The 23,116-nt window shown below is 47.7% G+C and overlaps 1 protein-coding gene across 2 annotated transcripts; it reads right to left on the reverse strand.

Moving 5' to 3' along the window:
* Window positions 1-4,901: 4,901 nt before the first annotated feature.
* Window positions 4,902-23,012, reverse strand: LOC120019624 (protein GPR108-like). 2 transcript variants are annotated; one of them, XM_038962978.1, is made up of 13 exons: window positions 23,002-23,012; window positions 22,700-22,762; window positions 22,409-22,510; window positions 22,184-22,317; window positions 18,321-18,396; window positions 17,684-17,757; window positions 14,264-14,381; window positions 13,909-14,039; window positions 7,129-7,172; window positions 6,909-6,958; window positions 6,674-6,757; window positions 6,432-6,553; window positions 4,902-6,337 (listed from the first exon to the last, which is right to left on the reverse strand). In XM_038962978.1, exons 3-13 carry the CDS (start codon window positions 22,502-22,504, stop codon window positions 6,250-6,252), a joined length of 1,017 nt encoding a protein of 338 aa, XP_038818906.1. In that variant the 5' UTR covers window positions 22,505-22,510; window positions 22,700-22,762; window positions 23,002-23,012; the 3' UTR covers window positions 4,902-6,249. The 2 variants fall into 2 exon arrangements, with proteins under 2 accessions (XP_038818906.1, XP_038818914.1); XM_038962986.1 differs by lacking the exon at window positions 23,002-23,012 and having other exon boundaries at window positions 22,409-22,598.
* Between the last annotated feature and the right edge of the window lie 104 nt (window positions 23,013-23,116).

A 23,116-nucleotide genomic window follows, 5' to 3' on the forward strand; every position in this document is an offset into this window, starting at 1 on the left:
CGGCCCTTTCCTTCTGCCCTTTTCCCTGTGTGACACGGCCCTTTCCTTCTGCCCTTTTCCCTGTGTGACACGGCCCTTTCCTTCTGCCCTTTTCCCTGTGTGAAACGGCCCTTTCCTTCTGCCATTTTCCCTGTGTGAAACGGCCCTTTCCTTCTGCCATTTTCCCTGTGTGAAACGGCCCTTTCCTTCTGCCCTTTTCCCCTGTGTGAAACAGCCCTTTTCCCTGTGTGAAACGGCCCTTTCCTTCTGCCCTTTTTCCCTGTGTGAAACAGCCCTTTTCCCTGTGTGAAACGGCCCTTTCCTTCTGCCCTTTTCCCTGTGTGAAACGGCCCTTTCCTTCCGCCATTTTCCCTGTGTGAAACGGCCCTTTCCTTCTGCCCTTTTCCCTGTGTGAAACGGCCCTTTCCTTCTGCCCTTTTCCCTGTGTGAAACGGCCCTTTCCTTCTGCCATTTTCCCTGTGTGAAACGGCCCTTTCCTTCTGCCCTTTTTCCCTGTGTGAAACAGCCCTTTTCCCTGTGTGAAACGGCCCTTTCCTTCTGCCCTTTTCCCTGTGTGAAACGGCCCTTTCCTTCTGCCCTTTTCCCTGTGTGAAACGGCCCTTTCCTTCTGCCCTTTTCCCTGTGTGAAACAGCCCTTTTCCCTGTGTGAAACGGCCCTTTCCTTCTGCCCTTTTCCCTGTGTGAAACGGCCCTTTCCTTCAGCCCTTTTCCCTGTGTGAAACGGCCCTTTCCTTCTGCCCTTTTCCCTGTGTGAAACGGCCCTTTCCTTCTGCCCTTTTCCCTGTGTGACACGGCCCTTTCCTTCTGCCCTTTTCCCTGTGTGACACGGCCCTTTCCTTCTGCCATTTTCCCTGTGTGAAACGGCCCTTTCCTTCCGCCATTTTCCCTGTGTGACACGGCCCTTTCCTTCTGCCCTTTTCCCTATGTGAAACGGCCTGTCCTACATGTCTTAATTGTCTTGGGTGAGCTATATTGGGCCTTCTTTTTAAAGCCCAAAGCCCAGTCTTGACCCTGACTCACAGCTTTGCATAACATTCTTAAATCTGTTGACATACAGGTGTGTGTGTGTGTATTCGTGGACAGTAGACACTGAGTGTACAAAACATTAAGAACACCTTCCTAATATTGACTTGCACCTCCTTTTGCCCTCAGAACAGCCTCAGTTTGTTATTGGGGGTATGGACTCTACAAAGGTGTTATTGGGTATGGACTCTACAAAGGTGTTATTGGGTATGGACTCTACAAAGGTGTTATTGGGCATGGACTCTACAAAGGTGTTATTGGGCATGGACTCTACAAAGGTGTTATTGGGCATGGACTCTACAAAGGTGTTATTGGGTTTGGACTCTACAAAGGTGTTATTGGGTTTGGACTCTACAAAGGTGTTATTGGGTTTGGACTCTACAAAGGTGTTATTGGGTTTGGACTCTACAAAGGTGTTATTGGGTTTGGACTCTACAAAGGTGTTATTGGGTTTGGACTCTACAAAGGTGTTATTGGGTATGGACTCTACAAAGGTGTTATTGGGTTTGGACTCTACAAAGGTGTTATTGGGTTTGGACTCTACAAAGGTGTCTAATGCGTTCCACAGGGATGCCGGTGCATGTTGACTCCACTGCTTCCCACAGTTGTGTCAAGTTGGCTGGATGTCCTTTCTTGATACACAGGGGAAACTGTTGAGCATGAAAAACCCAGCAGCGTTGCAGTTCTTGACACAAACAGGTGCGCCTGGCACCTACCACCATACCTCGTTCAAAGGCACTTATATCTTTTGTCTTGTCCACTCACCCTCTGAATAGCACACATACACAATCCATGTCTCAAGGTTTAAAGATCCTTCTTTAACGTGTCTCCTCCCCTTCATCTACACTGACTGTAGTGGATTTAACAAGTGACATCAATAAGAGATCATATCTTTCACCTGGTCAGTCGATGTCATGGAAAGAACAGGTTTTCTTAATGTTTTGTCTACTCACTGTATAGATAAGCTATATTCAAAGCAGGTTGTAGACTAGGCTATAGGGGCTCGCTCGGTCTCTGCCACACACGTTCCAAACGTCAGCTTTATTTAACCATGTGACAGCCATCATACTGTTAGACATGACATCGTCGGTTAGCAGGTTTTAGTTTAAAACAGTAGACGCACAACAAACCCTGGAACAGATCCATTCAACTCCTCCCTCTGTGCCACAAATGGCATCCTTTCCCCCTTTATAGTGCACTACTTAAGGGATAGGGTTCTACCCATAGGGCTCTGGTCAAATGAAGAGCACTATATAGGGCTCAACCCATAGGGCTCTGGTCAAATGAAGAGCACTATATAGGGCTCTGGGGTCAAATGAAGAGCACTATATAGGGCTCAACCCATAGGGCTCTGGGGTCAAATGAAGAGCACTATATAGGGCTCAACCCATAGGGCTCTGGGGTCAAATGAAGAGCACTATATAGGGCTCTGAAGTCAAATGAAGAGCACTATATAGGGCTCAGGTCAAATGAAGAGCACTATATATAGGGCTCAAGCCATAGGGCTCAGGTCAAATGAAGAGCACTATATAGGGCTCAAGCCATAGGGCTCAGGTCAAATGAAGAGCACTATATAGGGCTCAACCCATAGGGCTCTGGGGTCAAATGAAGAGCACTATATAGGGCTCAACCCTAGGGCTCTGGGGTCAAATGAAGAGCACTATATAGGGGATAGGGTGCCATTTGGGATGTAAATTAGGTATACTTTTGACATGTTGCTATTAGCAACAACTCCACTGATGTACAGTCCATGTATGATCAGATCTTTAGAGTTAGAGCAGGAAACCTACTTAGAGGCTACTTGTCCCCTTCATAAGCAATACTTAAGGGCCTACGTCATCCCTGCGGAGGATCCATAGCCCAATCCCAGATGAACAGGTCTGTTTGGGTCTGTAAGGATTGGATAGTTTCAAATACCTGCTGGAAGGGTTGTTGTGATTGGGTCAGTACATGTCATATTGGAATAGAATCAAGATTATGCATTTACCTATGAAGCCCTCATGCACTGCTTATGAATGTACTATGTACTGCTATTGTTGCCACCAAGGATAATAAAATCATCCTCTGTCTTTTGTCAATATCAATATTTACCAACTGGTGATCTGTTAAATAATAACACAGTAAAACCAAGAACAGACTAAATACGAACATCAGCTGCTCAGTAAAAAGCACTTCAGAAAAATCTGAGGAACTAAGTTAAAATTCATTCCCAGTCTCTGATTCTGACAAACACAAAGTCAAATACATCAGTGTCCTTCAATCCCAGTCCTGGAAACCCACAGGCTATGCAGGGTTTTGTGCCAGCCTAACACACCTCAATCAACTTATCAAAAGGGCTTGATGATTGGATGGAGTCAGGTGTGCTGAGATGGAACCAGCATTAAAGAAAAGTGAAATAAACAAGATCTTTCAACATATGAATCATCTATATTGACAAGAACAGAAGATGTATGGAGATTCTAATCAAATGATGAAGATTGAACGGTGGGACTGTCACTATCCTGACCAGGACTCTGATAGATGCTGCTTTCACTGGGGGTGTGACTGTCACTACCCTGACCAGGACTCTGATAACTTCCCCCACATAGATGCTGCTTTCACTGGGGGTGGGACTGTCACTACCCTGACCAGGACTCTGATAACTTCCCCCACATAGATGCTGCTTTCACTGGGGGTGGACCAGAGTCACTACCCTGACCAGGACTCTGATAGATGCTGCTTTCACTGGGGGTGGGACTGTCACTACCCTGACCAGGACTCTGGTAACTTCCCCCACATAGAGGCTGCTTTCACTGGGGGTGTGACTGTCACTACCCTGACCAGGACTCTGATAACTTCCCCCATATAGAGGCTGCTTTCACTGGGGGTGGGACTGTCACTACCCTGACCAGGACTCTGATAACTTCCCCCACATAGAGGCTGCTTTCACTGGGGGTGGACCAGAGTCACTACCCTGACCAGGACTCTGATAGATGCTGCTTTCACTGGGGGTGGGACTGTCACTACCCTGACCAGGACTCTGGTAACTTCCCCCACATAGAGGCTGCTTTCACTGGGGGTGTGACTGTCACTACCCTGACCAGGACTCTGATAACTTCCCCCATATAGAGGCTGCTTTCACTGGGGGTGGGACTGTCACTACCCTGACCAGGACTCTGATAACTTCCCCCACATAGAGGCTGCTTTCACTGGGGGTGGACCAGAGTCACTACCCTGACCAGGACTCTGATAACTTCCCCCACAGAGAGGCTGCTTTCACTGGGGGTGGACCAGAGTCACTACCCTGACCAGGACTCTGATAACTTCCCCCACATAGAGGCTGCTTTCACTGGGGGTGGGACTGTCACTGACCAGGACCCTGATAACTCCCCCCACATAGATGCTGCTTTCACTGGGGGTGGGACTGTCACTACCCTGACCAGGACTCTGATAACTTCCCCCACATAGAGGCTGCTTTCACTGGGGGTGGGACTGTCACTACCCTGACCAGGACTCTGATAACTTCCCCCACAGAGAGGCTGCTTTCACTGGGGGTGGACCAGAGTCACTACCCTGACCAGGACCCTGATAACTCCCCCCACATAGATGCTGCTTTCACTGGGGGTGGGACTGTCACTACCCTGACCAGGACTCTGATAACTTCCCCCACATAGAGGCTGCTTTCACTGGGGGTGGGACTGTCACTGACCAGGACTCTGATAACTTCCCCCACAGAGGCTGCTTTCACTGGGGGTGGGACAGTCAGACCCTGTCAGGGACACTGTGGATGTCTCTGTTCTCTGGTCCAGGGGTGAGACAGTCAGAACCATGTCAGAACCAGGTGGGGGCAACATCAGATTCCACTAATAAAGTCTTTATTGATGACTATGACTAATTGATCAGTTGAATCAGCTGTTCTTTATTGATAACTAGAATTTGACTTGACTATAATTAATCAACTATAAAAAGTGATTAGTTCAACCAGGTGTTTTACTGCAGGGCCGGAGCAAAAGCCTGCACCCATACCAGCTCCTACAGAGGAAGGTTGGATAACCCCTGTTCTACGGAGAGACAGACAGACTGGTGTCTCAAACTGCATCTCCAAATGGAAGAAACACACAGCCAAAACACACATCAAAATACAGCCAACGTAGTCCAACAGAAGTACCACACCCTGTGTAGTGCACTACATCAGGAACAGGGTTCCTGACCACACCCTGTGTAGTGCACTACATCAGGAACAGGGTTCCAAACCACACCCTGTGTAGTGCACTACATCAGGAACAGGGTTCCAAACCACACCCTGTGTAGTGCACTACATCAGGAACAGGGTTCCAAACCACACCGTGTAGTGCACTACATCAGGAACAGGGTTCCAAACCACACCCTGTGTAGTGCACTACATCAGGAACAGGGTGCCAAACCACACCCTGTGTAGTGCACTACATCAGGAACAGGGTTCCAAACCACACCCTGTGTAGTGCACTACATCAGGAACAGGGTTCCAAACCACACCCTGTGTAGTGCACTACATCAGGAACAGGGTTCCAAACCACACCCTGTGTAGTGCACTACATCAGGAACAGGGTTCCAAACCACACCCTGTGTAGTGCACTACATCAGGAACAGGGTTCCAAACCACACCCTGTGTAGTACACTACATCAGGAACAGGGTTCCAAACCACACCCTGTGTAGTGCACTACATCAGCAACAGGGTGCCAGTTGGGTCACATTAAAACAGAACAAGATACTCTGGATATAAAATATACCAATCACACATCTGGAAAATGATCATCTTTGGAGTCTCGCTTCCTCCGTTCTCCAGAGAGAAGAAAAGGAGAGAGAGGGAAAGGGAGTGTGAGAGAGAGAGAGGTCATTAGAGGTCCATTCTACCCCAGACCAGACCGTTCTATTCATCCATCGATGAGGGGGGGTGGAAGAGTTCTCTCCCTGGAATGAACCATTAAGACACCAGGCAGGGGTGCAGAGCCTCCAGAAAGTCTCCAGATAAACGAGAGAGAGAGAGAGAAGGTCCAACGACAACTAAAGTCTGTCGTCGTTTGTCTTGTTGCATAGCGAGGCGGGGATTGCTTTAGTAACAGCCACAGTTTCAGATCGAGGAGGAAGGAGGAGTGTTTTGGGGGAGGGGTAAAGGGTGTGTCTTGGTCCGTTTCAGTCCCCGTTTCTCTCCAACGCTGAGGGGTTATGGGTGTTTAGAACACCCCCCTCTTCAAACACACACACTCTCACAAGGTAGACTCTTTCTGGCGCTCGCGACCATTAGATGTCTTCTTGACTTTAGAGATGCCCTCCAACATCCCGGACTCCGTCAACCTGCAGAGAGAAGAGAGGGGAGAGAGAGGGGGTTAGTTTAATACTGAACACATCCCAGGTGCTACCTCACACAACAACAACAACCGTCTCTTACACTTCATCCATCTCCACATCCTCCTCATCCAGGGGCAGCTGGAGGTAGGGGTTGTTGGAAGCCGGGCGGAACTTATACCCCGTCAACACAAAGAAGACCAGGGTAGACACCTCCACTAGGAACTACAGGAGGGAGGGGTAGAGGGGGAAAATAAAACATTCAGACAATCTCTAAAAACAAAGAAGAAATGGCTCAGTTTCACAGTGTGACATCATCAGAAGTGGACGGTGACGGTGTCTCACCTCGTAACACCACTGCCACTGGAAAGGCACCGTCACCTTCAGCAGGATGGCTATGATCCTTGTGAAGTAGATATAACACACTATCTACAGATGGAGAGATGGAGGACGGAGAGAGGGCGGAGGGAGAGAGAGATTACCCATCCTGACATCTTGCACAACTTTCACAGAAAAATAAGTTAGAATTCAAAATATCTGCGAGGAAGAGAGACAGACAGAGAGACTGATGTCTCCTCACCATGACGTAGTAATGTCTGAATAGTTTGAGTTTCTCCAGGTTCATGGCAGCTGAAGGAAACAGACAGACAGTATTACTACAGACAGCTACAGGGGAACTACAGGGGAACTACAGGGGAACACAGCTCCAAATACAAGGTTCCAACTACATTTTACTAAGCTATAGTTATTGACCACTGCTAACTGTCCATGAAATGTATCCCTCCCTATAGATGGCTCACCTTTCCCATCAGTGCTGGAAGCCTCTTGTAGGTGACGAATAGACCTGCAAACACACACACACACACACACATTAGCCTCTGACGGCCCGTCAGGGAGGAAGGAGCCCCCTTCTCAAACCCAACAGTAATATTATCCTCTGACGGCCCGTCAGGGAGAAAGGAGCCCCCTTCTCAAACCCAACAGTAATATTATCCTCTGACGGCCCGTCAGGGAGAAAGGAGCCCCCTTCTCAAACCCAACAGTAATATTCTTCTCCAGCTTATATATATATACACACACTGCTCAAAAAAATAAAGGGAACACTTAAACAACACAATGTAACTCCAAGTCAATCACACTTCTGTGAAATCTAACTGTCCACTTAGGAAGCAACACTGATTGACAATAAATTTCACATGCTGTTGTGCAAATGGAATAGACAACAGGTGGAAATTATAGGCAATTAGCAAGACACCCCCAATAAAGGAGTGGTTCTGCAGGTGGTGACCACAGACCAGTTCTCAGTTCCTATGCTTCCTGGCTGATGTTTTGGTCACTTTTGAATGCTGGCGGTGCTCTCTAGTGGTAGCATGAGACGGAGTCTACAACCCACACAAGTGGCTCAGGTAGTGCAGCTCATCCAGGATGGCACATCAATGCGAGCTGTGGCAAGAAGGTTTGCTGTGTCTGTCAGCATAGTGTCCAGAGCATGGAGGCGGTACCAGGAGACAGGCCAGTACATCAGGAGACGTGGAGGAGGCCGTAGGAGGGCAACAACCCAGCAGCAGGACCGCTACCTCTGCCTTTGTGCAAGGAGTAGCAGGAGGAGCACTGCCAGAGCCCTGCAAAATGACCTCCAGCAGGCCACAAATGTGCATGTGTCTGCTCAAACGGTCAGAAACAGACTCCATGAGGGTGGTATGAGGGCCCGACGTCCACAGGTGGGGGTTGTGCTTACAGCCCAACACCGTGCAGGACGTTTGGCATTTGCCAGAGAACACCAAGATTGGCAAATTCGCCACTGGCGCCCTGTGCTCTTCACAGATGAAAGCAGGTTCACACTGAGCACATGAGCACATGTGACAGACGTGAGAGTCTGGAGACGCCGTGGAGAACGTTCTGCTGCCTGCAACATCCTCCAGCATGACCGGTTTGGCGGTGGGTCAGTCATGGTGTGGGGTGGCATTTCTTTGGGGGGGCCGCACAGCCCTCCATGTGCTCGCCAGAGGTAGCCTGACTGCCATTAGGTACCGAGATGAGATCCTCAGACCCCTTGTGAGACCATATGCTGGTGCGGTTGGCCCTGGGTTCTTCCTAATGCAAGACAATGCTAGACCTCATGTGGCTGGAGTGTGTCAGCAGTTCCTGCAAGAGGAAGGCATTGATGCTATGGAGTGGCCCGCCCGTTCCCCAGACCTGAATCCAATTGAGCACATCTGGGACATCATGTCTCACTCCATCCACCAACGCCACGTTGCACCACAGACTGTCCAGGAGTTGGCGGATGCTTTAGTCCAGGTCTGGGAGGAGATCCCTCAGGAGACCATCCACCACCTCATCAGGAGCATGCCCAGGCGTTGTAGGGAGGTCATACAGGCACGTGGAGGCCACACACACTACTGAGCCTCATTTTGACTTGTTTTAAGGACATTACATCAAAGTTGGATCAGCCTGTAGTGTGGTTTTCCACTTTAATTTTGAGTGTGACTCCAAATCCAGACCTCCATGGGTTGATAAATTTGATTTCCATTGATAATCTTTGTGTGATTTTGTTGTCAGCACATTCAACTATGTAAAGAAAAAAGTATTTAACAAGAATATTTCATTCATTCAGATCTAGGATGTGTTATTTTAGTGTTCCCTTTATTTTTTTGAGCAGTGTATATTATATTGGCTAGAAGGCAGCTGCATTGTCTTTTCCATAAAATTCATGTTAGAATGTTCTAGTCATCTAAGTTAGACTGTTTTCTCTGCTGCCGCACAGCAAGCGGTACAGGAGCGCCAAAGTCTACGACCAAAAGGCTCCTCAACAGCTTCTACCCCCAAGTCATAAGACTGCTAAACAATTAATAAAATCACCACCGGACAATTTACATTGACCCCCCCTCCCTTTTGTACACTGCTGCTACTCGCTGTTTATTATCTATGCATAGTCACTTCACCCCACCTACATGTACAAATGACCTCAACTAACCTGTACCCCCGCATACTGACTCAGTACCTGTGCCCCCTGTATATAGCCTCCACACTGACTGGGTACCGGTGCCCCCTGTATATAGCCTCCACACTGACTGGGTACCGGTGCCCCCTGTATATAGCCTCCACACTGACTGGGTACCGGTGCCCCCTGTATATAGCCTCCACACTGACTGGGTACCGGTGCCCCCTGTATATAGCCTCCACACTGACTGGGTACCGGTGCCCCCTGTATATAGCCTCCACACTGACTGGGTACCGGTGCCCCCTGTATATAGCCTCCACACTGACTGGGTACCGGTGCCCCCTGTATATAGCCTCCACACTGACTGGGTACCGGTGCCCCCTGTATATAGCCTCCACACTGACTGGGTACCGGTGCCCCCTGTATATAGCCTCCACACTGACTGGGTACCGGTGCCCCCTGTATATAGCCTCCACACTGACTGGGTACCGGTGCCCCCTGTATATAGCCTCCACACTGACTGGGTACCGGTGCCCCCTGTATATAGCCTCCACACTGACTGGGTACCGGTGCCCCCTGTATATAGCCTCCACACTGACTGGGTACCGGTGCCCCCTGTATATAGCCTCCACACTGACTGGGTACCGGTGCCCCCTGTATATAGCCTCCACACTGACTGGGTACCGGTGCCCCCTGTATATAGCCTCCACACTGACTGGGTACCGGTGCCCCCTGTATATAGCCTCCACACTGACTGGGTACCGGTGCCCCCTGTATATAGCCTCCACACTGACTGGGTACCGGTGCCCCCTGTATATAGCCTCCACACTGACTGGGTACCGGTGCCCCCTGTATATAGCCTCCACACTGACTGGGTACCGGTGCCCCCTGTATATAGCCTCCACACTGACTGGGTACCGGTGCCCCCTGTATATAGCCTCCACACTGACTGGGTACCGGTGCCCCCTGTATATAGCCTCCACACTGACTGGGTACCGGTGCCCCCTGTATATAGCCTCGTTATTGTTATTCTTATTGTGTTACTTTTTATTATTACTATTTATTTTAGTCTACTTGGTACATATTTTCTCAACTCTTCTTGAACTGCACTGTTGGTTCAGGGCTTGTAAGTAAGCATTTCACGGTAAGGTCTACACCTGCTGTATTCAGCATTTCACGGTAAGGTCTACACTTGCTGTATTCAGCATTTCACGGTAAGGTCTACACTTGCTGTATTCAGCATTTCACGGTAAGGTCTCCTCTGATGGCCCGTATAACAGGGAAGAGGATGAGGTCAACCAGGAACAATCCTCCTAACAGTATACTGACCATATAACAGGGAAGAGGATGAGGTCACCCAGGAACAATCCTCCTAACAGTATACTGACCATATAACAGGAAAGAGGATGAGGTCAACCAGGAACAACACCTCCTAACAGTATACTGACCATACAACAGGGAAGAGGATGAGGTCAACCAGGAACAATCCTCCTAACAGTATACTGACCATACAACAGGGAAGAGGATGAGGTCACCCAGGAACAATCCTCCTAACAGTATACTGACCATATAACAGGAAAGAGGATGAGGTCAACCAGGAACAACACCTCCTAACAGTATACTGACCATACAACAGGGAAGAGGATGAGGTCAACCAGGAACAATCCTCCTAACAGTATACTGACCATACAACAGGGAAGAGGATGAGGTCACCCAGGAACAACACCTCCTAACAGTATACTGACCATATAACAGGGAAGAGGATGAGGTCACCCAGGAACAACACCACCTCCTAACAGTATACTGACCATACAACAGGGAAGAGGATGAGGTCAACCAGGAACAACACCTCCTAACAGTATACTGACCATATAACAGGGAAGAGGATGAGGTCAACCAGGAACAATCCTCCTAACAGTATACTGACCATACAACAGGGAAGAGGATGAGGTCAACCAGGAACAATCCTCCTAACAGTATACTGACCATATAACAGGGAAGAGGATGAGGTCACCCAGGAACAATCCTCCTAACAGTATACTGACCATACAACAGGGAAGAGGATGAGGTCACCCAGGAACAATCCTCCTAACAGTATACTGACCATATAACAGGAAAGAGGATGAGGTCAACCAGGAACAACACCTCCTAACAGTATACTGACCATATAACAGGGAAGAGGATGAGGTCAACCAGGAACAATCCTCCTAACAGTATACTGACCATATAACAGGGAAGAGGATGAGGTCAACCAGGAACAACACCTCCTCCTAACAGTATACTGACCATATAACAGGGAAGAGGATGAGGTCAACCAGGAACAATCCTCCTAACAGTATACTGACCATACAACAGGGAAGAGGATGAGGTTAACCAGGAACAACACCTCCTAACAGTATACTGACCATATAACAGGGAAGAGGATGAGGTTAACCAGGAACAACACCTCCTAACAGTATACTGACCATATAACAGGGAAGAGGATGAGGTCAACCAGGAACAACACCTCCTAACAGTATACTGACCATACAACAGGGAAGAGGATGAGGTCACCCAGGAACAACACCACCTCCTAACAGTATACTGACCATACAACAGGGAAGAGGATGAGGTCAACCAGGAACAACACCTCCTAACAGTATACTGACCATACAACAGGGAAGAGGATGAGGTCAACCAGGAACAATCCTCCTAACAGTATACTGACCATATAACAGGGAAGAGGATGAGGTCAACCAGGAACAATCCTCCTAACAGTATACTGACCATATAACAGGGAAGAGGATGAGGTCAACCAGGAACAACACCTCCTCCTAACAGTATACTGACCATATAACAGGGAAGAGGATGAGGTCAACCAGGAACAACACCTCCTAACAGTATACTGACCATACAACAGGGAAGAGGATGAGGTCACCCAGGAACAACACCACCTCCTAACAGTATACTGACCATACAACAGGGAAGAGGATGAGGTCAACCAGGAACAACACCTCCTAACAGTATACTGACCATACAACAGGGAAGAGGATGAGGTCAACCAGGAACAATCCTCCTAACAGTATACTGACCATATAACAGGGAAGAGGATGAGGTCAACCAGGAACAATCCTCCTAACAGTATACTGACCATATAACAGGGAAGAGGATGAGGTCAACCAGGAACAACACCACCTCCTAACAGTATACTGACCATATAACAGGGAAGAGGATGAGGTCAACCAGGAACAACACCTCCTAACAGTATACTGACCATATAACAGGGAAGAGGATGAGGTCAACCAGGAACAACATCTCCTCCTAACAGTATACTGACCATATAACAGGGAAGAGGATGAGGTCAACCAGGAACAACATCTCCTCCTAACAGTATACTGACCATATAACAGGGAAGAGGATGAGGTCAACCAGGAACAACATCTCCTCCTAACAGTATACTGACCATATAACAGGGAAGAGGATGAGGTCAACCAGGAACAATCCTCCTAACAGTATACTGACCATATAACAGGGAAGAGGATGAGGTCAACCAGGAACAATCCTCCTAACAGTATACTGACCATATAACAGGGAAGAGGATGAGGTCAACCAGGAACAATCCTCCTAACAGTATACTGACCATATAACAGGGAAGAGGATGAGGTCAACCAGGAACAACACCACCTCCTAACAGTATACTGACCATATAACAGGGAAGAGGATGAGGTTAACCAGGAACAACTCCTCCTAACAGTATACTGACCATATAACAGGGAAGAGGATGAGGTCAACCAGGAACAACACCTCCTGACAGTATACTGACCATATAACAGGGAAGAGGATGAGGTCAACCAGGAACAATCCTCCTAACAGTATACTGACCATATAACAGGGAAGAGGATGAGGTCAACCAGGAACAATCCTCCTAACAGTATACTGACCATATAACAGGGAAGAGGATGAGGTCAACCAGGAACAATCCTCCTAACAGTATACTGACCATATAACAGGAAAGAGGATGAGGTCAACCAGGAACAATCCTCCTAACAGTATACTGACCATATAACAGGGAAGAGGATGAGGTCACCCAGGAACAATCCTCCTAACAGTATACTGACCATATAACAGGAAAGAGGATGAGGTCAACCAGGAACAATCCTCCTAACAGTATACTGACCATATAACAGGAAAGAGGATGAGGTCAACCAGGAACAATCCTCCTAACAGTATACTGACCATATAACAGGGAAGAGGATGGGGTTAACCAGGAACAACACCTCCTAACAGTATACTGACCATATAACAGGGAAGAGGATGAGGTCACCCAGGAACAACACCACCTCCTAACAGTATACTGACCATATAACAGGGAAGAGGATGAGGTTAACCAGGAACAACACCTCCTCCTAACAGTATACTGACCATATAACAGGGAAGAGGATGAGGTTAACCAGGAACAACACCTCCTAACAGTATACTGACCATATAACAGGGAAGAGGATGAGGTCAACCAGGAACAATCCTCCTAACAGTATACTGACCATATAACAGGGAAGAGGATGAGGTCAACCAGGAACAATCCTCCTAACAGTATACTGACCATATAACAGGGAAGAGGATGAGGTCAACCAGGAACAACACCTCCTAACAGTATACTGACCATATAACAGGAAAGAGGATGGCTCCACAGCAGATGAGGTCAACCAGGAACAGAACCTCCTTCCACAGGGCGTACTCACTAGAGCCCTCCTCTGTAGACTCTATTATGATGTAGGCTACGTTGGCCAGAACCTGGGAGAGGGGGTGGGGGGGAAGAGAAAGAGAGAGAGAGGGGGTGGGGGGGAAGAGAGAGAGAGAGAGAGTGAGTGTCAAACTGGTGGAAGTTTGCCAGAGATGAAGAATACATCACTAAATCTGTCTCTGTCAGATCATTGGTTAACGAGTCGACTGTCACTTCCGCACCCCCCCCAGGTGTACCTGTAGAGGGATGATGATATAACCCCCCCCAGGTGTACCTGTAGAGGGATGACGATCATGAAGATCTTCTTCTCCTTGTCTGACAGGATGTATTTAACAAAGGCCCAGCCAGTACCAATCAACGCCAGAGTGATGAACAGCAGAGCCCCCTTCAACCTGCACACAACACGTTAATACACACGTTACACACAACACGTTATTACGCACCACACAACACGTTATTACGCACCACACAACACGTCATTACGCACCACACAACACAACATTACGCACCACACAACACGTCATTACGCACCACACAACACGTCATTACGCACCACACAACACGTCATTACGCACCACACGTTATTACGCACCACACAACACGTTATTACGCACCACACGTTATTACGCACCACACAACACGTTATTACGCACCACACGTTATTACGCACCACACAACACGTTATTACGCACCACACGTTATTACGCACCACACAACACGTTATTACGCACCACACGTTATTACGCACCACACGTTATTACGCACCACACAACACGTTATTACGCACCACACAACACGTTATTACGCACCACACAACACGTTATTACGCACCACACAACACGTTATTACGCACCACACGCGCGTAACAGACACACGTATCAAAACGTAACAGACACACGTATCAAAACGTAACAGACACACGTATCAAAACGTAACAGACACACGTATCAAAACGTAACAGACACACGTATCAAAACTTAACAGAAGCACGTATCAAAACGTAACAGACGCGCGTATCAAAACGTAACAGACGCGCGTATCAAATCGTAACAGACACGCGTATCAAAACGTAACAGGCACGCGTATCAAAACGTAACAGGCGCGCGTATCAAAACGTAACAGACGCGCGTATCAAAACGTAACAGACGCGCGTATCAAAACGTAACAGACGCGCGTATCAAAACGTAACAGACGCGCGTATCAAAACGTAACAGGCGCGCGTATCAAAACGTAACAGGCGCGCGTATCAAAACGTAACAGACACACGTATCAAAACTTAACAGACGCACGTATCAAAACGTAACAGGCGCGCGTATCAAAACGTAACAGGCGCGCGTATCAAAACGTAACAGGCGCGCGTATCAAAACGTAACAGGCGCGCGTATCAAAACGTAACAGGCGCGCGTATCAAAACGTAACAGGCGCGCGTATCAAAACGTAACAGGCGCGCGTATCAAAACGTAACAGGCGCGCGTATCAAAACGTAACAGGCGCGCGTATCAAAACGTAACAGGCGCGCGTATCAAAACGTAACAGGCGCGCGTATCAAAACGTAACAGACGCGCGTATCAAAACGTAACAGACGCGCGTATCAAAACGTAACAGACGCGCGTATCAAAACGTAACAGACGCGCGTATCAAAACGTAACAGACGCGCGTATCAAAACGTAACAGACGCGCGTATCAAAACGTAACAGACGCGCGTATCAAAACGTAACAGACACACGTATCAAAAGGTAACAGACACACGTATCAAAAGGTAACAGACACACGTATCAAAACGTACACACATCAATACTGCTTTACTCATTTCATATACACAGTTGAAGTCAGAGGTTGGAGTCATTAAAACTCGTTTTTCAACAAATCCACAAATGTCTTTTTAAACAAACTACAGTTTTGGCAAGTCGGTTAGGACATCTACTTTGTGCATGACACAAGTCATTTTCCCAACAATTGTTTACAGACAGATTATTTCACTTATAATTCACTATCACAATTCCAGTGGGTCAGAAGTTTACATACAAAGTTGACTGTGCCTTTTAACATCTTGGAAAATTCCAGAAAATTATGTCATGGCTTTACAAGCTTCTGATAAATGATGTCAATTGGAGGTGTACCTGTGGATGTATTTCAAGGCCTACCTTCAAACTCAGTGCCTCTTTGCTTGACATCAGTGGAAAATCTAAATAAATCAGCCAAGATCTCAGAAAAAAAAATGTAGACCTCCACAAGTCTGGTTCGTCCTTGGGAGCAATTTCCAAATGCCTGAAGGTACCACGTTCATCTGTTCAAGCAATAGTACGCGTATAAACACCATGGGACCACGCAGCCATCATACCGCTCAGGAAGGAGACGCGCTCCGTACTTTGTTGCGAAAAGTGCAAATCAATCCCAGAACAACAGCAAAGGACCTTGTAAAGATGCTGGAGGAAACAGGTACAAAAGTATCTATATCCAGAGTAAAACGAGTCCTATATCGACATAACCTGAAAGGCCGCTCAGCAAGGAAGAAGCCACTGCTCCAAAAAAACAAAAAAAAACTACGGTTTGCAACTGCACATGGGGACAAAGATCGTACTTTTTGGAGAAATGCCCTCTGGTCTGATGAAACAAAAATAGAACTGTTTGGCCATAATGACCATCGTTATGTTTGGAGGAAAAAGGAGGATGCTTGCAAGCTGAAGAACACCATCCCAACCGTGAAGCGCGGGGGTGGCAGCATCATGTTGTGGGGGTGCTTTGCTGCAGGAGGGACTGGTGCACTTCACAAAATAGATGGCATCATGAGGAGGAAAATTATGTGGATATATTGAAGCAACATCTCAATACATCATACAGGAAGTTAAAGCTTGGTCGCAAATGGGTCTTCCAAATCGACAATGACCCCAAGCATACTTCCAAAGTTGTGCCAAAATGGCTTAAGGACAACAAAGTCAAGGTATTGGAGTGGCCATCACAAAGCCCTGACCTCAATCCCATAGAAAATTTGAGGGCAGAACTGAAAAAGCGTGTGCAAGCAAGGAGGCCTACAAACCTGACTCAGTTACACCAGCTCTGTCAAGAGGAATGGGCCAAAATTCACCCAACTTATTGTGGGAAGCTTGTGGAAGGCTACCCAAAATGTTTGACCCAAGTTAAGCAATTTAAAGGCAATGCTACCAAATACTAATTGAGTGTATGTAAACTTCTGACCCACTGGGAATGTGATGAAAGAAATAAAAGCTGAAATAAATCACTCTACTATTATTCTGACATTTCACATTCTTAAAATAAAGTGGTGATCCTAACTGACGTAAGACAGGGAATTTTTACTAGGATTAAATGTCAGGAATTGTGAAAAACTGAGTTTAAATGTATTTGGCTAAGGTGTATGTAAACTTCCGACTTCAACTGTATATACTGTATTTTAGTCAATGCCACTCCGACATCGCTCGTCCTAATATTTCTAAATGTCATTACTTTTAGACGTGTGTGTATTGTTAGATACTATTGTAGCGTTGGAGCTAGGAACACAAGCATTTCACTACACCTGCAATAGCATCTGCTAAACATGTGTATGTGACCAATAAAATGTGATATTTTACATACACTATGACACACACCCATTTTATATACACACACAGATGTATCACCCCCCCCCCCACACACCCAAAAGAACTATCACCCAGACTGAAATACAAGTCAGACTGACAGGTGGGTAATGTAGTACATGACAGCCCATCCTTCTATGGGGTGTCCCTCCGTGTTGATGAAGTGGTAGTTGATCTGAGAGAGGAGAGGAACATTTTAGAGGATATTCCATTGTACATCACAGTCAAATGTAATTTAGTGGTGTCGGTTAGGTGGAGGATGTGTGTGGAGGTCCGTGTGTGTGGGTTGCTCTGTGGGTTTCTCAGTGTGTGTGTGGAGGTCCGTGTGTGTGGGTTGCTCTGTGGGTTTCTCAGTGTGTGTGTGGAGGTCCGTGTGTGTGGGTTGCTCTGTGGGTTTCTCTGTGTGTATGTGGAGGTCCGTGTGTGTGAGTTGCTCTGTGGGTTTCTCTGTGTGTGTGGAGGTCCGTGTGTGTGAGTTGCTCTGTGGGTTTCTCTGTGTGTGTGTGGGGGTCCGTGTGTGTGGGTTGCTCTGTGGGTTTCTCTGTGTGTGTGTGGAGGTCCGTGTGTGTGAGTTGCTCTGTGGGTTTCTCAGTGTGTGTGTGTGTGGAGGTCCGTGTGTATGAGTTGCTCTGTGGGTTTCTCTGTGTGTGTGTGTGGAGGTCCGTGTGTGTGGGTTTCTCTGTGTGTGGTGGTCAGTATGTATATGTGTGTGTCTACATGTGTGTCTGCTGTACTCACGCTGTGGAAGACCAGGGAGATGGACTTGGTGAAGGCCAGAGCTGCCATCAGCCAGTGGATCTTAAACACACTGTACCTACAGGAGAGGAGTAAGGAGAGGAAGAGAGAACAAGAGAGAGAAAGGAGAGAATAGCAGAGAAGAGAGAACCAGAGAGAGAAAGGAGAGAATAGCAGAGGAGAAGAGAGAACCAGAGAGAGAAAGGAGAGAATAGCAGAGGATAAGAGAGAACGAGAGAGAGAAAGGAGAGAATAGCAGAGGAGAAGAGAACCAGAGAGAGAAAGGAGAGAATAGCAGAGGAGAAGAGAGAACCAGGGAGAGAAAGGAGAGAATAGCAGAGGAGAAGAGAGAACAGAGAGAGAAAGGAGAGAATAGCAGAGGAGAAGAGAGAACAAGAGAGAGACAGGAGGGAATAGCAGAGGAGAAGAGAGAACAAGAGAGAAAGGAGAGAATAGCAGAGGAGAAGAGAGAACCAGAGAGAGAAAGGAGGGAATAGCAGAGGAGAAGAGAGAACCAGAGAGAGAAAGGAGGATAGCAGAGGAGAAGAGAGAACCAGAGAGAGAAAGGAGGGGATAGCAGAGGAGAAGAGAGAACAGAGAGAGAAAGGAGGGGATAGCAGAGGAGAAGAGAGAACAGAGAGAAAGGAGAGAATAGCAGAGGAGAAGAGAGAACCAGAGAGAGAAAGGAGGGAATAGCAGAGAAGAGAGAACCAGAGAGAGAAAGGAGGGAATAGCAGAGGAGAAGAGAGAACCAGAGAGAGAAAGGAGGGAATAGCAGAGGAGAAGAGAGAACCAGAGAGAGAAAGGAGGGAATAGCAGAGGAGAAGAGAGAACCAGAGAGAGAAAGGAGAGAATAGCAGAGGAGAAGAGAGAACCAGGGAGAGAAAGGAGAGAATAGCAGAGGAGAAGAGAGAACAGAGAGAGAAAGGAGAGAATAGCAGAGGAGAAGAGAGAACAAGAGAGAGACAGGAGGGAATAGCAGAGGAGAAGAGAGAACCAGAGAGAGAAAGGAAGGAATAGCAGAGAAGAGAGAACCAGAGAGAGAAAGGAGGGAATAGCAGAGGAGAAGAGAGAACCAGAGAGAGAAAGGAGGGAATAGCAGAGGAGAAGAGAGAACCAGAGAGAGAAAGGAGGATAGCAGAGGAGAAGAGAGAACCAGAGAGAGAAAGGAGGATAGCAGAGGAGAAGAGAGAACCAGAGAGAGACAGGAGGGAATAGCAGAGGAGAAGAGAGAACAGAGAGAAAGGAGAGAATAGCAGAGGAGAAGAGAGAACCAGAGAGAGAAAGGAGGGAATAGCAGAGGAGAAGAGAGAACCAGAGAGAGAAAGGAGGATAGCAGAGAAGAGAGGACAAGAGAGAGACAGGAGGATAGCAGAGGAGAAGAGAGAACAAGAGAGAGACAGGAGGATAGCAGAGGAGAAGAGAGAACAAGAGAGACAGGAGGATAGCAGAGGAGAAGAGAGAACCAGAGAGAAAGGAGAGAATAGCAGAGAAGAGAGAACAGAGAGAGACAGGAGGATAGCAGAGGAGAAGGGTTATAAACTGTTTACTGTGTGAGTTCCTATGTATTTTCCATATAAAACAATGGCTTGACTTTTGATATTACCCTAATAAAGTTTACAACTTTTGAAAAAGGTTTGTTGTGGCTACTAGCCTCCTATACTGGAGGCCTACGATACCAAGGCAGTGCAGGAGGCCTGCGATACGAAGGCAGTGCGGGAGGCCTACGATACCAAGGCAGCGCGGGAGGCCTACGATACCAAGGCAGCGCGGGAGGCCTACGATACCAAGGCAGCGCGGGAGGCCTACGATACCAAGGCAGCGCGGGAGGCCTACGATACCAAGGCAGCGCGGGAGGCCTACGATACCAAGGCAGCGCGGGAGGCCTACGATACCAAGGCAGCGCGGGAGGCCCACGATACCAAGGCAGTGCGGGAGGCCCACGATACCAAGGCAGTGCGGGAGGCCCACGATACCAAGGCAGTGCGGGAGGCCCACGATACCAAGGCAGTGCGGGAGGCCACGATACCAAGGCAGTGCGGGAGGCCCACGATACCAAGGCAGTGCGGGAGGCCTACGATACCAAGGCAGTGCGGGAGGCCTACGATACGAAGGCAGTGCGGGAGGCCTACGATACCAAGGCAGTGCGGGAGGCCTACGATACCAAGGCAGTGCGGGAGGCCTACGATACCAAGGCAGTGCGGGAGGCCTACGATACCAAGGCAGTGCGGGAGGCCTACGATACCAAGGCAGTGCGGGAGGCCTACGATACCAAGGCAGTGCGGGAGGCCTACGATACCAAGGCAGTGCGGGAGGCCTACGATACCAAGGCAGTGCGGAAGGCCTACGATACCAAGGCAGTGCGGGAGGCCTACGATACCAAGGCAGTGCGGGAGGCCTACGATACCAAGGCAGTGCGGGAGGCCTACGATACCAAGGCAGTGCGGGAGGCCTACGATACCAAGGCAGTGCGGGAGGCCTACGATACCAAGGCAGTGCGGGAGGCCTACGATACCAAGGCAGTGCGGGAGGCCTACGATACCAAGGCAGTGCGGGAGGCCTATGATACGAAGGCAGTGTGCAGCAGTGCTCCAGACTGACAGTTGAACTTGAGGTGAGGAAGAATGTTTTAGTAACCAAAGTTACTCCTATAATTTAACAATATTATACTGATCATAATAAAAAATATATATATACTCTGACCGAAGATTAACGAATTAGCCTTCTCCTGTACACCTATATGTAATAATGCATCATAACAGTTTGTTTCTCCTGTACACCTATATGTAATAATGCATCATAGCAGTTTGTTTCTCCTGTACACCTATATGTAATAATGCATCATAAGTGTTTCTCCTGTACACCTATATGTAATAATGCATCATAACAGTTTGTTTCTCCTGTACACCTATATGTAATAATGCATCCTAACAGTGTGTTTCTCCTGTACACCTATATGTAATAATGCATCATAACAGTTTGTTTCTCCTGTACACCTATATGTAATAATGCATCATAACAGTGTTTCTCCTGTACACCTATATGTAATAATGCATCATAACAGTTTGTTTCTCCTGTACACCTATATGTAATAATGCATCATAACAGTTTGTTTCTCCTGTACACCTATATGTAATAATGCATCATAACAGTTTGTTTCTCCTGTATACCTATATGTAATAATGCATCACAACAGTTTGTTTCTCCTGTACACCTATATGTAATAATGCATCATAACAGTGTTTCTCCTGTACACCTATATGTAATAATGCATCATAACAGTTTGTTTCTCCTGTACACCTATATGTAATAATGCATCATAACAGTGTTTCTCCTGTACACCTATATGTAATAATGCATCATAACAGTGTTTCTCCTGTACACCTATATGTAATAATGCATCATAACAGGTTGGGGGGTGGTTGTATTTATCAGTTACTTGTGGACGTTTCTTGTACAAGAGTGTAATGGCAATGTGTTTGTTCACATCCCGACACACCCGCAGGGACTGGGGTCACGGCCAGAGAGACCATTGTCCAGCACCCCTGGAGCAAATGGGGTTAAGTGCCTTGCTCAAGGGCACAGCGACAGATTTTTAACGTTGTCGGTTGCGGGATTCAAACAAGCAACCTTTCGGTAAGTGTCCAAAACGCTCTAAACTTGAAGCTACCTGCCGCCCCCGTTCAGCAGACACAGTAGCCTCTCTGACAAGGACAAAGAAATGCATGTCGGTGTCGTAGCATGCCGCCGCCGTGTGTGTGTGTGTGTGTACCTGTGTGTGTGTGTGTGTGTGTGTGTGTGTGTGTGTGTGTGTGTGTGTGTACCTGTGTGTGTGTGTGTGTGTGTGTGTGTGTGTGTGTGTGTACCTGTGCTTCAGCAGTGTGTAAACCCAGACCATGGCTATAATGAAGAAGACTCCAGCCATGAAGATGTAGAGACGAGGGAGAGGGATCTCTGCTGCTGACAGGTAACCTCCTGGGTTCTTCTCCGTCACCTCCACCTGGACACACACACACACACACACACACACACTCAATCAGAAAACACTAAGAAGTGAAAGCAGTAACAAGGTAATACAGAACATCACTCACTTTGAGAGTGTAGGGGCGGTTGGTGCCTGGCACAATGTTATCACAGTAGTGGAAGTCCAGGTTGTACAGGCCCTCATCCAACTGGCCAATCACCATGTGGAACTGTGGAGAGGGAGGGGCCACGGTCAGCTGTCACTCAAATAAAACACCCAGCAGTGTGAAGGTTGAACAATGTGTGGAAGACTAAAAGCTGTGGAAAAGTTGGAGAATTATTTGACAGTGTCTGTAAAAAGGTTGTTTTAAGGTTCTGGGGAAGATGTTTGAAGGTTGTGTAAAGGTTAGTGGACTCACGCTGAAGCTGTAGGAGCCATTGATTTTCTGCACATTCAGAGTCAGCCCGTTGATCCGCCCCACCTGGAGAAACATACAGTCCAGAAGTTACACACAGACAGAGACACACACACACACACACACAGAGAGACAAACCGAGAGACACACAGAGAGACACACACACACACACAGAGAGACACACACACTCACACAGAGAGAAACCGAGAGACACACAGAGAGACACACACACACACAGAGAGAACACACACACAGAGAACACACACAGAGAACACACACACAGAGACACACACACACAGACACACCTGCTTGGTAGGTTTTTAGTCTCCATTTTGTCCAACTCCGGCTTTACTTTTTCCTCCTTGGGTTCTGGCTTCTCTTCCTCCTTCGTTCTTTCTCCTCCTTTCTTCTCTTCCTCCT

This window comes from Salvelinus namaycush, chromosome 2 (assembly GCF_016432855.1).
Source record: "Salvelinus namaycush isolate Seneca chromosome 2, SaNama_1.0, whole genome shotgun sequence".
NCBI lineage: Eukaryota > Metazoa > Chordata > Actinopteri > Salmoniformes > Salmonidae > Salvelinus > Salvelinus namaycush.

Bases quoted from the DNA above. Each gene is read 5' to 3' on its own strand.
- LOC120019624 (XM_038962978.1), bottom strand. From the start codon at position 22,504: ATGGTGATTGGCCAGTTGGATGAGGGCCTGTACAACCTGGACTTCCAC. The intron at 17,758-18,320 runs GTGAGTACAGCA...CTCCTCTCTCAG, and splicing joins TCTCCCTGGTCTTCCACAGC to ATCAACTACCACTTCATCAA. The intron at 6,758-6,908 runs GTGAGGAGACAT...CTCCATCTGTAG, and splicing joins TCAGACATTACTACGTCATG to ATAGTGTGTTATATCTACTT.